Source organism: Carya illinoinensis, chromosome 9 (genome assembly GCF_018687715.1).
Source record: "Carya illinoinensis cultivar Pawnee chromosome 9, C.illinoinensisPawnee_v1, whole genome shotgun sequence".
Taxonomy (NCBI): domain Eukaryota; kingdom Viridiplantae; phylum Streptophyta; class Magnoliopsida; order Fagales; family Juglandaceae; genus Carya; species Carya illinoinensis.
In genome coordinates this window covers 7,008,919-7,023,170 of record NC_056760.1, presented here as the reverse complement: position 1 = coordinate 7,023,170, position 14,252 = coordinate 7,008,919, and the positions used below count along the sequence as shown (strand labels likewise).

Below are 14,252 nucleotides of genomic sequence, written 5' to 3'. Positions count from 1 at the left end.
AAAAAATATAAAATATAAAACATAACCACGCTGGCACTCGGTGTACGGTGTAAAGGATACTACGTAGCACGACTAGTTTACCCGAGCGAGCGTGGCCTGTGGAAGTTGGCAGGGGTAAAAGGCCACCATCATCCCTTCCACGCTGGCAGCGCAGTTGAGGTTACAGCGTGCTCCACGTCTCCCCCACCAACTTCGCAGCTCTGAATTACGCCTCCCTTCTCTCTCGGTTAGGTGTGAGAGCGACCTTTGGGAATCAACCACCATCCATAAATCCCCACCCCCCTAAAACCAACCGCCACTCCATCCCCAGCTGCCAAAACCCAGCCTACGATAGGTAACAATGCATGTCAAAATCTCAAACACCACCCCCGTCTCCCCCTCTCCGCAACCCTTCGAGCAAGATCATGTCCTCTCTCTCTCCCATCTCGATACCGACCCTAACCTCAACGTCACCTTCCGTTACCTCCGTGCCTACCTCAACACCCCTGCTTCCACTCCCTCCTCCAACGATCCCTTCCATGTCATCTCCACCGCACTCTCCTCCGCTCTTGTCCTCTACTACCCTCTTGCCGCAACTCTCCGCCGAAGCCGCCACAGTGACAACCGCCTCGAGTTGTTTTGCTCCCCCGGTCAAACCGTCCCTCTTGTTCATGCCGCCGTGGACTGTGCTCTTGACTCCCTGAACTACCTCGACGACGCGGATGCACAGTTTGTAGAACAGTTGGTGCCCGACCCGAACCCGGATGACGGGCTGGTCGACCCGTGTGTGCTGCAGGTCACGGTGTTCAAATGTGGCGGCTTTACTCTCGGGGCAGCGATACACCACTCGTTGTGTGATGGCCTCGGCGCGACTCAGTTCTTTAATGCTATGGCTGAGTTAGCTCGAGGGGCGAACCGGGTGTCGGTTGCTCCGGTGTGGGACCGGGCAAGTTTGTTGGGGCCCAGAAAACCGCCCAAAGTTGAGGCGCCGCTCCACGAGTTTTTTACTTTGGATAAGGGGTTTTCACCGTACAGCCAGGCGAAGATTGGTCCAGTTGTGAGGGAATGGATTCCTGTGAGGGACGAGTGCTTGGAACGGTTCAAGACGGTACTGTCTGAGCGATCTGGCTCGAAATTCACCACGTTTGAAGCTTTGGGTGCTTTCATATGGCGGGCCAAGTAAGTGCTTTCTTATGCCCTCTACTTTCAGCATTTTAAGAGAGATGATGGTAAAAGTCACACTAGCTTTCAAAGCGACTCTCAGCACTTGCACACTGCACAATTTTTCATAGCATTTCTCATATTCATGATTTTAACTTCCATTATTCGCCATTGACGGAACAGGATTAAAGCCTCTGGGGTTCCAGGTGATGAGCTGGTGAAGTTTGCATATTCAATCAACATGAGGAAACAGGTAGAGCCACCATTACCGATCGGCTATTGGGGAAATGGCTGCGTTGCAATGTACGTGCAGCTTAGCGCAGAAGAGCTGCTGGATAAACCCATCTGGGAAACAGCGGACCTGATCAGAAAGAGCAAGAGCAAAGCCACAGACGAATACGTTCGCTCCTTCATCGACTTCCAGGAGCTACATTATGGAGATGGGATCACAGTAGGGAAAGGGGTGAGTGGATTTACGGACTGGAGGCACTTGGGTCACTCGACGGTGGATTTCGGATGGGGTGGTCCTGTTACTGTTTTGCCACTCTCAAGGAACCTCCTTGGAAGCGTTGAGCCTTGCTTTTTCTTGCCCTATTCTTCGGGTAGGGCTGGAATTAGTAAGGATGGTTTCAAGGTGCAAGTGACTTTGGAAGAGAGTGCAATGCCTGCTTTCAGGGAAGAGATGAAGAAGTTTAGCAGCAGCAGCCAAGAACTTGGGTCGTCTAGATATTAGATATTACTATTGGCGACTCCAAGTCGATGTTGCGGTTATCTATTGTTTGTATATTTTGCAAAACATGCATAATCAGGCAGGCCGAAGAGTATTGTTCGTAAATAAAAATCTATATCTATGAGAAAAACTTTGAACCGGTTGATCTATTTTTATTTAAAAAACGGCCCTTCAATGAAAAAATACACATATGAGTCCCATTTTATCAACATTGTAACTGCACCACAAACTAATTTTATCCCATCAAAAATCTTCTTCCCTTCTCTAGGCGAAATGCTTCTCCACCTCCGCCCCCTCTTGCAACCACCCAGCACCGACATCGGGCCCTCCCTCCATCACCTCGCGCCGGCGTCGAGCCCTGCCCCCACCCTCTCTCGGAACCCCTCACCCACGGAATCTCCCTGAGGCAAACCCATCCCACCAGCCCCCTCTTCCAGCATAATCTGCTCCTCGAACCTCTCCCCTTTCGCAGCCCCGGCGTCGACTGAAAAATTGAGGTAGGTGATGCATGTGGAGCTAAGCCCATCGATGGCACTCCAGTCGATCGCACCCTGCGAAGTAGATCTCTTTTAGAAACTCAACCTAGTCGAACGACCCCTCACAAATTTCAGATCCGTCATTGCCAATTCCATCAGCCACTAGTTTCAACGCCAACAGTTCCGTTAGCCACCATCTCCGGTTATACATATCCCACCACACCACAAAAATGAGTCTACAATTACACAAAGAGCAGCCTTTTGATTCTGAAGATGTCGGTTTTCAATCGCATTTTTCTCACCGAGTTTTGTTCTGATATCTTCTAATGATTTTCACCTATTATTGATCATATTTGTATCAAATTTTCATACACAATTTGTATTGAATTGACTCTTAGTTTGCTTTAAAAAAATTGGAGGGTTCCGTGCAAAGTGGTGAACCACGGCTTGCCACCTAGGGTGCTGAGCAATGGGAAGTAGCATCGTGTTCAAAAAAGCCCAGACAGAATCGATTCGAGGTGTGTGTGTGTGTGTGTGTGAGAGAGAGAGAGAGAGAGAGAGAGAGAAGTAGTGATGTTGTGGTTGTTCTTGAATGGCTTCAGACTCCAGTGAGGTTGCATCGCTGTTTTGATGCTCTGGTTTTTTATTCAAAACAAATGGTGATTTTAATTAGTTTTGTGATTATTTGATGCATATTTGGGTATGTGATTTGAGTTGCTTTGTGTGAAAATCCAATTTCTTTTAGTTGATTTGATGAATGAGCGACGGAGGATGAACAAAGATGGTGAAATAAGGAATTATCGAGTGCTTTAATATTATCTTCTTTAGTGTAAACTTACTAACGTGTTGCCCTTTGATTGAGGGCTGTTAAACGCCCAAAACTAGCCGGACCCATTCCAAAAAGGAACTAATCTCCAATTCTTATTTCAGATCGAAATACTGCGGATACAAATAAATTACATTAAAATAAATTGATATAATTTTATATGATAAGTTAGATTTACTTTATAATTAAGTAATTTTACAATCTAACGTGCTATATCAAATCATGTCAGTTTATAAATTTACATCCAACTATATCAATCTATAAATTTACTTTTATGAAATATCTTTATTTGTAGTCTTGACACACTGAACAAGTTTTCTTTTTTGAAGCCTAATATACGGTAGGATTGTGCATCTGAATCCGAATATCCAGGAACAACCGGATTCGAATCCAGCTTTTTAAAACCTGACAGATATCAACCCGGATAAACCAAATCTTAAACCAGACAGGTATCAGATTTGGATCCTAGATTGTAACCGGATATTCAGATTTAATACTCTTTTCTTCAATTAAACCCGGATATTCGGGTTGTATCCAAGTTACAACTTGGATATCTAGGTTTATTACTTTTTTTTTTTTGTTTTTATTTAAAAAAAAAAACTTTAAAATTTTTGGAAATATTTTTATAGATTTTTTTTTTTTTTAAATTTGGATCTGTGTTTAAAACCTAGAATTTTTAAAAAAATATTTTTAGCCCTTTTTAATAGCTTCTTTTTTTTTTAAAGAATCTTTTGAACACTTTTTAAAAGATTTTTTTATAGGCCTTTATGTATATTATTTTTTATATAATAAATATTTTTATGGCAATTTTTTAAAAGTTTTATATATTGTCCATTCAAAATTTTTATAAAACAAAATAAATAATAATACACATCAACTCACAATACATTCTCTTAAAAAAAAAAAAAAAAAAAAAACACACACACACACACACACACACACAATACACTACTACATATTACATTGTTCACATCACAATGCAAAACATCAAATTTTACAATGAAAAAATCTATGAGTTTTACATCACAATGATCTAGTCATCAGCACCTCTCCAACTTCAACATTAGGGTATCTGCCAAACATTGTATGAATTCTTAATCAATGATCAAGTAAGATACGTAAACAGAAATTAACAATACATTTGTTCTTATTATAAACAAGAAACCTACAACATGTATGGTATCTAGCTAGAAATGATGATGATCACTCTAGCTAGCTAGAAACCCATGCAAGGAATTAGCATAAACTAATTATGTATGATATCACAGCTGCATCAATTAACAGTATTGCTAGCTAGCTTGATGAACTTACCAAAGATCAAATAGAAATTACGATAATGCATAGCCCTCAAAGCTGTAACTTTCTTCTTGACATCCACAACAGCCTAAAAGCAGGAAAAATGTGACTAGTTCAAATATAAAGGAAACACAATACTATGCTGAGCAACACTACAATTCCAACATAAATCATCAAAGAAAATAGTTCAAGTGAAAATAAATAGTTAATTAGAATGAAGAAGCAAGCATCATAATATCAACTGCGGACTACATGCCAGTTTTTAAAAACAATAAATTATAATGCATTGTCTTGAAGAGCTTGATGAGCCAATGCATTTTCTGTTCCACAAATGGAGCAACAATATTTATCCACGATATAATATCAAAACATGCGTGAAAGAGTGATTCATAATATCACTCAACCCGTAATCCCATTCAGAATATCCTTCTCTTGGGTTGTTCTCATTCCTTTGAGAGTTACCTTGTATGTCACATCTATGAATTGTGATTTTTCAAATAAGAATTCATCCTCAATGAGAAAATTGATTACACATATTCTTAATACTTAATAAACATATATAAAACATGATTGTTCCTTAGATACCAGTGCTCACAAAACCTGTTAGATCGTCCAAAACACTTCTTTCCTCAGCAGATCTATGCTTTAATGTTTCTTTTATTTTAAACTTAAGGTCTGACTCGGATTTCCTAGCCTCAATACAGGAGTACTCAGAACTAGTTAGGAATATGAACTACTTCCTCTAGTTCTAAAACCCAATAGTAGTACTGATGGAAAGAAGGGGAAGTCTTGTACATGAATATCATATAAAATGAATCTCAGTACAAGACTGAACTTGTCCATGCTATATAATATTGCTCTTGCTAGCCATGTTCTATGGGTAGCGTTAATGCTGTGTGTGTGTGTGTGTGTGTGTGTGTGTGTGTGTGTGTGTGTGTGTGTGTGTGTGTGTGTGTGTGTGTGTGTGTGTGTGTGTGTGTGTGTGTGTGTGTGTGTGTGTGTGTGTGATCAATGCCCATTTATCAACTATGCAATTCCATAAACTTCAAACAACTCACATAAGAAAAAATGATAGTCGCATTTGACATACAAAAAGTCTAACTGTAGTCATACAGGAGGCCTCCGCACGAACGGCTTCCAACGTGGCATCAAACACACCGTTTTGGAATAAATAAAACGGTGCATTTAGTTGAGTTCAAAATTGTGTGAAGTTACCCTTGAAACGGTGTGTTTCACATTTTGAAATTTTCTCTTCTCCTGCTCTCTCTCTCTCTCCCCTGCCCTCCTCTGTGCGACTCATGCTCCTAACCCTAACCTTTACGTGATAGACCAGTTGCATTATATTGGAGGATTTTCCTCAAAGTTGGACGTCATCCTAGGTAACTCAAAGTTCAGTTTCTGATTTTCTTTTCTCCTTTTGAGTTTCATCTGTTTAAGGTTTATGCATGTGGTGTCATGAAAATATTGAAATCGGGTTTAAAGAATTGTAAAACTGGCCGGTGGGATGGTAGAGGTGGAAACAGACTTCGTTCCTCAAAATTTCCCCAGATCTGGGTATATTTATATTTTGTTCCTTTTTCTTGGGTTGCTATTTAATGATTAAAACAGCAGAAAAGATCAAAGTTTTAAACTAAGATTTTGGAGGGTTTTTGTTTCATTGGAAGCCATTAAAGAATTGGTTCAACTGATACTTGATTCTTAATTAGAATTTGCAATTTTCTATATTACATACCCCCCTGACAAAAACTTTGGCATTGTGAATTATAACTATAAAAGGAGTGCCCTTTCCTGTTCGGCCCTGTAAGTTCAACTGGGATTGTCTTAGTGGGGTTTTGGACAAGCTTGGGTCTTAAATTCTTGTTGGGTTTCTATTTGTTTGGTTCTTTGAACTGTGCATCGAGAAGTAAAAGTAGTGAGTTGATGCTACTAAAAATGGATGGGTGCTTGAACCTGGGGCATTTTTTAGGAACGAAGTGTGTTTCCACCTCTCCATCATGCCTTTGTCTGAGCTATATCTAATGGCTAAAGGGAAGCTTGATTCTAATCAAGAGAAGAACACAACGTGTTCAACTGATCTATCTTTTCTGTAAGCTCAGTTTCACTTGCTTTTACTTTATTTCTTTGGAATGCATTCGTTCACGCCACTGGATTGGGTTTGGTGTTTCTATTTGATCTTTATACCTACTGCTAGTAGTTTTTAACTTTTTATGCTACTATTTCTGATTTGAAAATAGTTTGCTTACTTTGTTTTCTTTTTACTTGTTTTGGTCTCCAGTAGCTACGGCAACACTTTTCCCCATTTTCGAACTTCTAGATTGGTTTTTAACTAAATTCTTGTTATATTCTGCCACAACATATTTTTTTAGAAAATGATAAACTTACTTTTTATTAACAACTTGTAAACAACTGTGTAATAGAATTATATTATTTTAAATTTTATTTTGACTTTATTGATGATTTGATGTGTTTAAATATAATAAAAAAGTATCATTATATTTAAAATTGTTTATAAGTTGTAAATGAGTTGGTGGTGTATCATTACCCTATTTCTTTTGCATATAATTTGGGGCTATATACATGACTTTCGAATACCAATTACAAAAATATATTTCTTTTAACCTCAAGATCAGGATACTCTATAATTATATATATATATATATATATATATATATCGATGTGTCAAAATCCAAGAAAGACAGAAGTCACTTTCATATATATAATGCATCAGTCATGTATGAATGCATCCATGTGGCATTGATCTTTACCATTAGTTATCAGATATCCATGCAGTAAATTATAACACTACTAAAAAGAAGAGCAACTAATGTACAAATGATATGAATGAAGTTATTGGGCTGGGGAGTATCACATGCATGCATGCAGTTGGCTTATTTTCACTACAATAATAAAGAGAGTCACAAGTATATTGACTGATATTTGGTTGACTCACAAGTATTTTAGATTTCATCATGGAATATATCATGGAATTTTTCCAGCTTGTTGTCAAACCTCATGCACACTCCCTAAGACTTATATCTGAAATAATCTTTTGTTTGTTAACAAAGAATATTTGGTTCTCGCAATAACATTTTACTTTCTTTTTTTCCTTTCTTCAAAGATCCCTGCTCATTTCTTTGCTAGTTCTACCTGCAGCATAAGATTTTAGTTGATTACTTAATTTCTTCATATTTTAGTGGGTGCCCACATACGGACTCAAAACCCAGTCCTTTCAAAGGAAGCTATCTTAACTTCAGTATAGAAGGTAAGTATAGAGTAAAAAGCTTACGTTTCTTATTATTTGACCAATAAATACATGTTGTATCTTCTTGCAAACCAGCTGTCAAGTTCCAAACCTATAGTCCTATATATTCATCAGGAAAAAGAATTAAGGATGTCATCATCAGTTTCTTCAGCATTGTTTGTTAATGGCACATTGAGTACTGTCCCAATGTGCAGTTATGGGAAAGAAGCTGTACTTAGAATATCAAATACTCCAAAAAATCCTGAACGAGCATTCTTTAGATGTCCATTGTACAACAAAGAGGTAAATGCAATTAACTGTACTTGTGTGTTTCTATTTACATATTAATATTTTATTAAAAATTATGACATCAAACATACTTAATTATTTATGTGACACACAGGGGTTACCATATTGCAACTATTTTAATTGGGCAGATGGTAGTGAATACAAAGAGCAAACCCTTGTAAAGAGAGAAGCATAAATATTAAGGAAAGATGAAGAAATTAAAAAGAGAGAATAAGAGATTGGAAAGAGAGAGTTGGCACGCCATAATGATGAAGCCCAACTTCGAAAGAGAGAAAAAAAGATTGACAAGAGGGAGTTGGCACTCCACAACGATAAAGCCCAGCTTCGTAGGCAAGAAGCCGATATGCGGCATGCATGCACACTATTTCGTGAGCAATGGCTAATGTCCATAGTTATTTATTTGTATTTGATACGCTCGAAGTGATGAACACTTTGTATTTGTATTTGATAGGAACTTAGCGTTTGTAAGTCTAGACTTTAATGAATGTATTTGAGACTTTATTTGTAAAAAGTCTAGACTTTTTTTGTTTTTTAATGTTTCACTACTTTTTAACAAAGTTGGTATTCTCATATATGTTGAATATTTTTACATTTTGTCAAAACTCTTTGTATTTATTGAGACTTTCAATGCAAAGCTTGTATTTATAAATTCATTGTCTCACAGTTTTGAGCCAACATGAGTTTTTTTAGCAAAAAAATATGCTCTATAGATAGCCACTATTAACAGGGTTTGAAGGCAGCTGCATATTCATCAGTATATGTGTTGCAAAATCCAAACTTTAAGGAAAAATTTGTGTCATTCACAGTGCAGAAAAAATCTGCTGCATTAACTAAAAAGCTTACAAGTTTACTAAAAAATTATGCTCATTCTACACGTGCATTACAAAAATAATGGACTGCTGCATTATAAGAGCATAAAATACTTTCTGCAAATTGCATGTGGTGAAAAAAAAAATCTGCTGCAGCAAAATTGAATATATGTTACTCCAACACTATGGACTGCTGCATTAACTAAAAAACTTGCAAGTTCACTCAAAAATTCTGCTCATTCTACACATGCATTACAAAAACCATGGACTGTTGCATTATAGGAGCAAAAAAAAAAAAAAAATCTACAGACTGCATGTGGTGAAAAAAAAAATCTACTGCAACAAACTTGAACATATGTTAGTCTAACACTATGGACTGCTGCATTAACTAAAAAATTTGCAAGTTCACTCAAAAATTTTTCTCATTCTACATGTGCATTACAAAAATTATGGACTATTGCATTATAGGAGCATAAAAAAAGAATCTGCAAACTGCATGTGGTGAAAAAAAAAAAGTCTACTACAGCAAACTTGAATTTCTGTTACTCCAACACTATGGACTGCTGCATTAACTAAAAAACTTGCAAGTTCACTAAAAAATTCTCCTCTTACACAGGGGTCTTTCACTTCCTTTGACAACATGGGGACTTAGCACCTTTTTCAAACTTCCTTCCGTGGCTGCATTCATAGTACTTACTCCAACATTGGAATCTATGTTATAGGGCTTCGAGGTGTAGTATACCCCATTCATTGCATACAACTTTGATACCATATCCTCAGTATGCCCATCTTAAGTGAAAGCATTTGTTATTACCTCATAACAAATCTTCAATAGACGTTTATACCTAATAGTTTCTGGCCTCTGATCAGGAACGTCATGACTGCTCGAAATAATAGTATACTTACGTTTTATGTCCTTTCTCCATCGGTCCAATATGAACTTTTCCGACAACTCACGGACTTTTCGTGCCGAAAAGATGGCAAGAATTTGTCTACATATTATCCCTCGCATCTCAAATAACCCACAAAGACACATCGCCTCACACTCGACCTCATTAAACAAAACAGTATAAGTAACCTCCTTAATGAAATCTTCAGCCTTAACTTCATCATCAACCGAGTAAGTTGTGATTACTCCATCCATTTGCTAGAAACGACAATGACAATAAATCATTCACATTATCTCTTGTTGTATCTCTCTAAATTTTTCATTTGTATACACATTTTGAAACTTCTTCTCAAGAGTCAAATGTGATATGCAAGGAATGGTGAAGTTGAAAGAATGAAAGTCTGCTTGATTTCCGTTCTCAATTTCTTTCTTCAATGCCTTGTCGAATTGATCAACAAACTCTTTAAGGTTTGTCCTGGCATGCACATAGTCGTCGAAAAAAGCGTTCATGCTCTCACTGCGCTGAGTTATACTCATTCCAGCCTAAAACGAGTTCTTTAAATATACAAGCATCCAAAACTTTCTCTCTGCATATAAACTTTGCAGCCATGCAATTTCATGCAAGTTGAATGTATCCTTGAGGATATTTCAAGAATTCTCAAACTCCTCGATAGTAAGGGAGTCATAGACACAAGATAATAACTTACTTTTTAGGCCAAATTGGTATTGACTATGGGAACCAAGTTTCTCAGAGACCTTTTTCAATATGTGCCACAAGCAATATCTATGTCGTGTGTTGGAAAAAACAATAACAATCGCATTTTTCATTGCACGATCTTGATCTGTAATAATAGTATTTGACGATTTTTCATCTGTGCAATCAAGCCAACTTTTAAATAACCATATAAATGATTATGTATCCTCACTTGAAATAAGGCCAGCACCCAAAAGGATTGATTGTCTATGGTGGTTTACACCCACGAAATGTGCAAATGGCATGCCATAATTATTTGTCAGGTATGTGGTATCGAATGTTACCACATCTCCAAAATATTAATAGGCCTTTCTACTACGGGCATCTGCCCAAAACACATTTCTCATCTTATCCTCATCATCTACCTCCATGATGCCGAAAAAGCTATCATTCTTGTATTGCATCCTTTTAAAATATTACAACAATGCTTGAGCACCACCTTTGCCAAGATGCAGGTGTCGTATCTTATCAATATAGTTACGGCAATATTTTTTTCCAAATGGTACATTCCCAAACCCACCCGCTTCAGTCACAAGAGCTTGAAAACTCTTATTCATCTGTATGTCAGCCTGATCATTTGTATCCAACACCCTCCTAACTGATTCATTAACTTCTTTGTTGCATCTAAAGAATCTTGCTTTTCTTCGATTGAGTACATGATTGTGTGTGTTAAAAAATGATGTAATACATAACTTCCCATTCTTGAACATCACATTCATCATTGTCTTACAGTCTGTCTTGCTTGTTGGCCGAGTTTTCGAGACATTTGACGTCGTATTTCGTACCTTCCCACCTCGTGCACATCCCAGAGTAACATATTTGATAGTCCCATCTTTCTCTCTTTTACTCCTTTGTGTCATAACCGGAAAACCTTCTTGTTTTCCATAATGTTTATAATAAGCCATCAACGCATTCTCCGATTCAAAGCACATCCCTGGCTTTGGCTCCTTAGCAATATCACCTCCATTAGTTTTCTGGACATGAAGTGACCCAAAACTGCCAGCCTCTTTGGTTTCAACAATATTACCCAAAGAGGCAGTAGACTGCTCTTCACAGTCTATCGATTCTAATGTGCCTCACTAATCTCTTCAATAGAGTTACTTTGCTGCACTTTATTTTCCTACAAATTAGGAGAAAAAAAATATTATATGACAATATATGTTCTAAATAATGTAAAAAACAACGCATATAGAAAATCAAACACATTAGCTCGCTGCCACATGGATATGGGTTGGCATTTGTCGGAGGAACAAATGCTGGTAAAGCTGAACAAGAGCTAGAGGCTACACTAGCGCAGCTTTGTACTCTACAACTGGCAGTTACACTAGACCTGACATTAGTTGGGAAACTAGACATGGGAGCGATCATAGAGTTCCATGTTTGTTGCTGCAGTTTTCCAAATAAAAATTTAATATAAATACTTAAACCAAATATTGTATAGAAAAAAAAAATTAAAACACACTAACTACAATAAATATTCCAAGAAATAATCACCTGGTTGCTCTATAGATATGGGTAGGCAGTTAGAGGAGGTCCCATCATTGGTATGGCAAAACTATGCAAGGTAGCGAAACTACTCAAGGCAGCAGTACTTAACGCAGCAGCGAAAATAGAGTTCCATGGTTGTTGCTGTAGTTATCTAAAAAAAAATTAAAATAAATAATTAGTGTTGCCCAGATGACTAACACAAGAGGGGGTGAATTGAGTTGTATTAAAAAAATAACAATTATAAATCAAATATATAATATAAAATATAAACAAAATATGAAATAACAATAAATATAATGAGTAAGGGTAAGAGAGAAGCAAACTCAGTATGTTAACGAGGTTCGGCCCCACTGCCTACGTCCTCGCCTCAGGCTACCCCTTGAGGATTCCCAAATTCACTATTCAACCTCCTTCAGGTGGAGATAGAAACTTATTATACATTTGAACAACACCGTTACAAAGGATCCGTGTAGAACACCCTCTACACTTGCAATCACCTTACACGTGGTGATTCAACTATTCCCCGTGTAGAATACTTTCTACACGTACAAGGGTTATACACACCCTTTTTTTGATACAAGAGTTGATAGTGGGTAGGTTATCAAAAAACACTCCTTAATGAGTGAAATAAGAACAATACAGCGCAAACTATATCTCTCAAAATGAACAAAGATTAAGGCTCAATGCTTAGAGAAGAGAGAATGAAAGCTTTGAATGAATGTTGTATGCTCTTGGTGTTGTTAATGTGAAGCTCTCAAATGATCTATTTATAGGCATATGAGACTTCATATTCAAATTAAAAAAGATTCACATGTCAAAAACAATATCATTCACTTTTTCAAAAAAATCAACCTAATATTTTACTTTTGACATATGACAAAAGGAGCACACTTTCCTTTTCAAAAAATTCAAACCTAATCTTTTACTTTTTGCATATGACAAAAGGAGCACACTTTCCTTTTCAAAAAATTCAAACCTAATCTTTTGCTTTTTGTATATGACAAAAGGAACACACTTTACTTTTCAAATTTTTCAAACAAAATCATCTACCTTTTGTATAAGTCTAAAAAAGCATCAATCACTTTTGAAAATATTCAAATAAAACATACACATGTGAAAGATGACAATCAATCATCTTTAATATTTTCAAAGTTCAACCATTTAATCAAGGCATGCACATGTAAAAGATGACAATCAATCATCTTTAATATTTTCAAAGTTCAACCCTTTAATCAAGGCATGCACATGTAAAAGATGACAATCAATCATCTTTCAAAATTTTCAAATTTAATTTTCAAAAATATTCATGCACATGTGGAAAATGTACTTTAATGCTTCATGATAAAATATTAATTTTGAGCATTAATCCTAATTTCGAAATTTAAGAGATTTACAACATTACTCTATGACTTTAATGTGAACTTGTTTCCTTCTTGCTCATGCTTGGTTCTTTGATGTGCTTGACTCCATTGTGTGGACAACTTGAGTTTGAAACTCCTTTATTCTTTGAATTCATTTGTTATCATCAAAATCCATATGTAGATTTATAATCACATGAAACTTGAAATCTTGGGTTCAACAATTAGACCAAATATTCAAGTTCATAAAATTAAAACTATCATCAAACGATCACCTGGTTGCTCAATGGATATGGGTTGGCACTTTGAGGAGGCATAAAAAGTGGTAACCACGCATAAGGCACTAGTGTCACAACCCCTAGAAGATTTGCCCGGGACCACACCTCGGCACGACCCATGGAGGGTCAGGACAGTCACATGGCTAGTCTGTTTGCATGTCTTGGCTCAAACCATGACACGCAGCGGGCGAGCATGGAGGCTACTGATTGCGCGCAAACCATGCGTGCAGGCCTAAGCATGTCCTTAAGCGTGCATCTGCGTGCATGCATGCGTGCCCCCACACCACCTAGTAAGGCCAGTGGCGTGCCCCCACAGGCACACCATCCAACGCACAGCTCCAACCCATGCCTTGTAGAGCAGGTTAGTGGCATGCCTCGCGGCGTGCCATCCAGCACATGACTCCAGCCCATGCCTTGCGGAGCAGGTCAGTGGCATGCCCACCAGGCATGCCATCCAGCGCATGGCTCCAGCCCATGCCTTGCAGACTCAACGCCCAGGCCACCAGCCTGGGCCATGCCGTGCACCATCACGGCTTACCTTCAGCAAGTCATGCCCATCATGTCGTGCACCATCATGGCTTACCTTCAGCAAGCCATGCCCATCATGCCGTGCACCACCATGGCTCACCTTCAGCAAGCCATGCCCACCATGCCGTGC

The 14,252-nt window shown here is 37.9% G+C and overlaps 1 protein-coding gene across 1 annotated transcript; it reads left to right on the top strand.

The window, feature by feature from the left end:
- The first annotated feature begins 213 nt into the window (after positions 1-213).
- On the top strand, positions 214-2,019 carry LOC122275163 (spermidine sinapoyl-CoA acyltransferase). The gene is made up of 2 exons (XM_043084135.1): positions 214-1,158; positions 1,324-2,019. Exons 1-2 carry the CDS (start codon positions 341-343, stop codon positions 1,871-1,873), a joined length of 1,368 nt encoding a protein of 455 aa, XP_042940069.1. The 5' UTR covers positions 214-340; the 3' UTR covers positions 1,874-2,019.
- Positions 2,020-14,252: the final 12,233 nt, after the last annotated feature.

Coding starts and splice junctions, on each gene's coding strand:
- LOC122275163 (XM_043084135.1), top strand. CDS start 341: ATGCATGTCAAAATCTCAAACACCACCCCCGTCTCCCCCTCTCCGCAA. Junction 1,159..1,323: donor GCTTTCATATGGCGGGCCAA/GTAAGTGCTTTC, acceptor TTGACGGAACAG/GATTAAAGCCTCTGGGGTTC.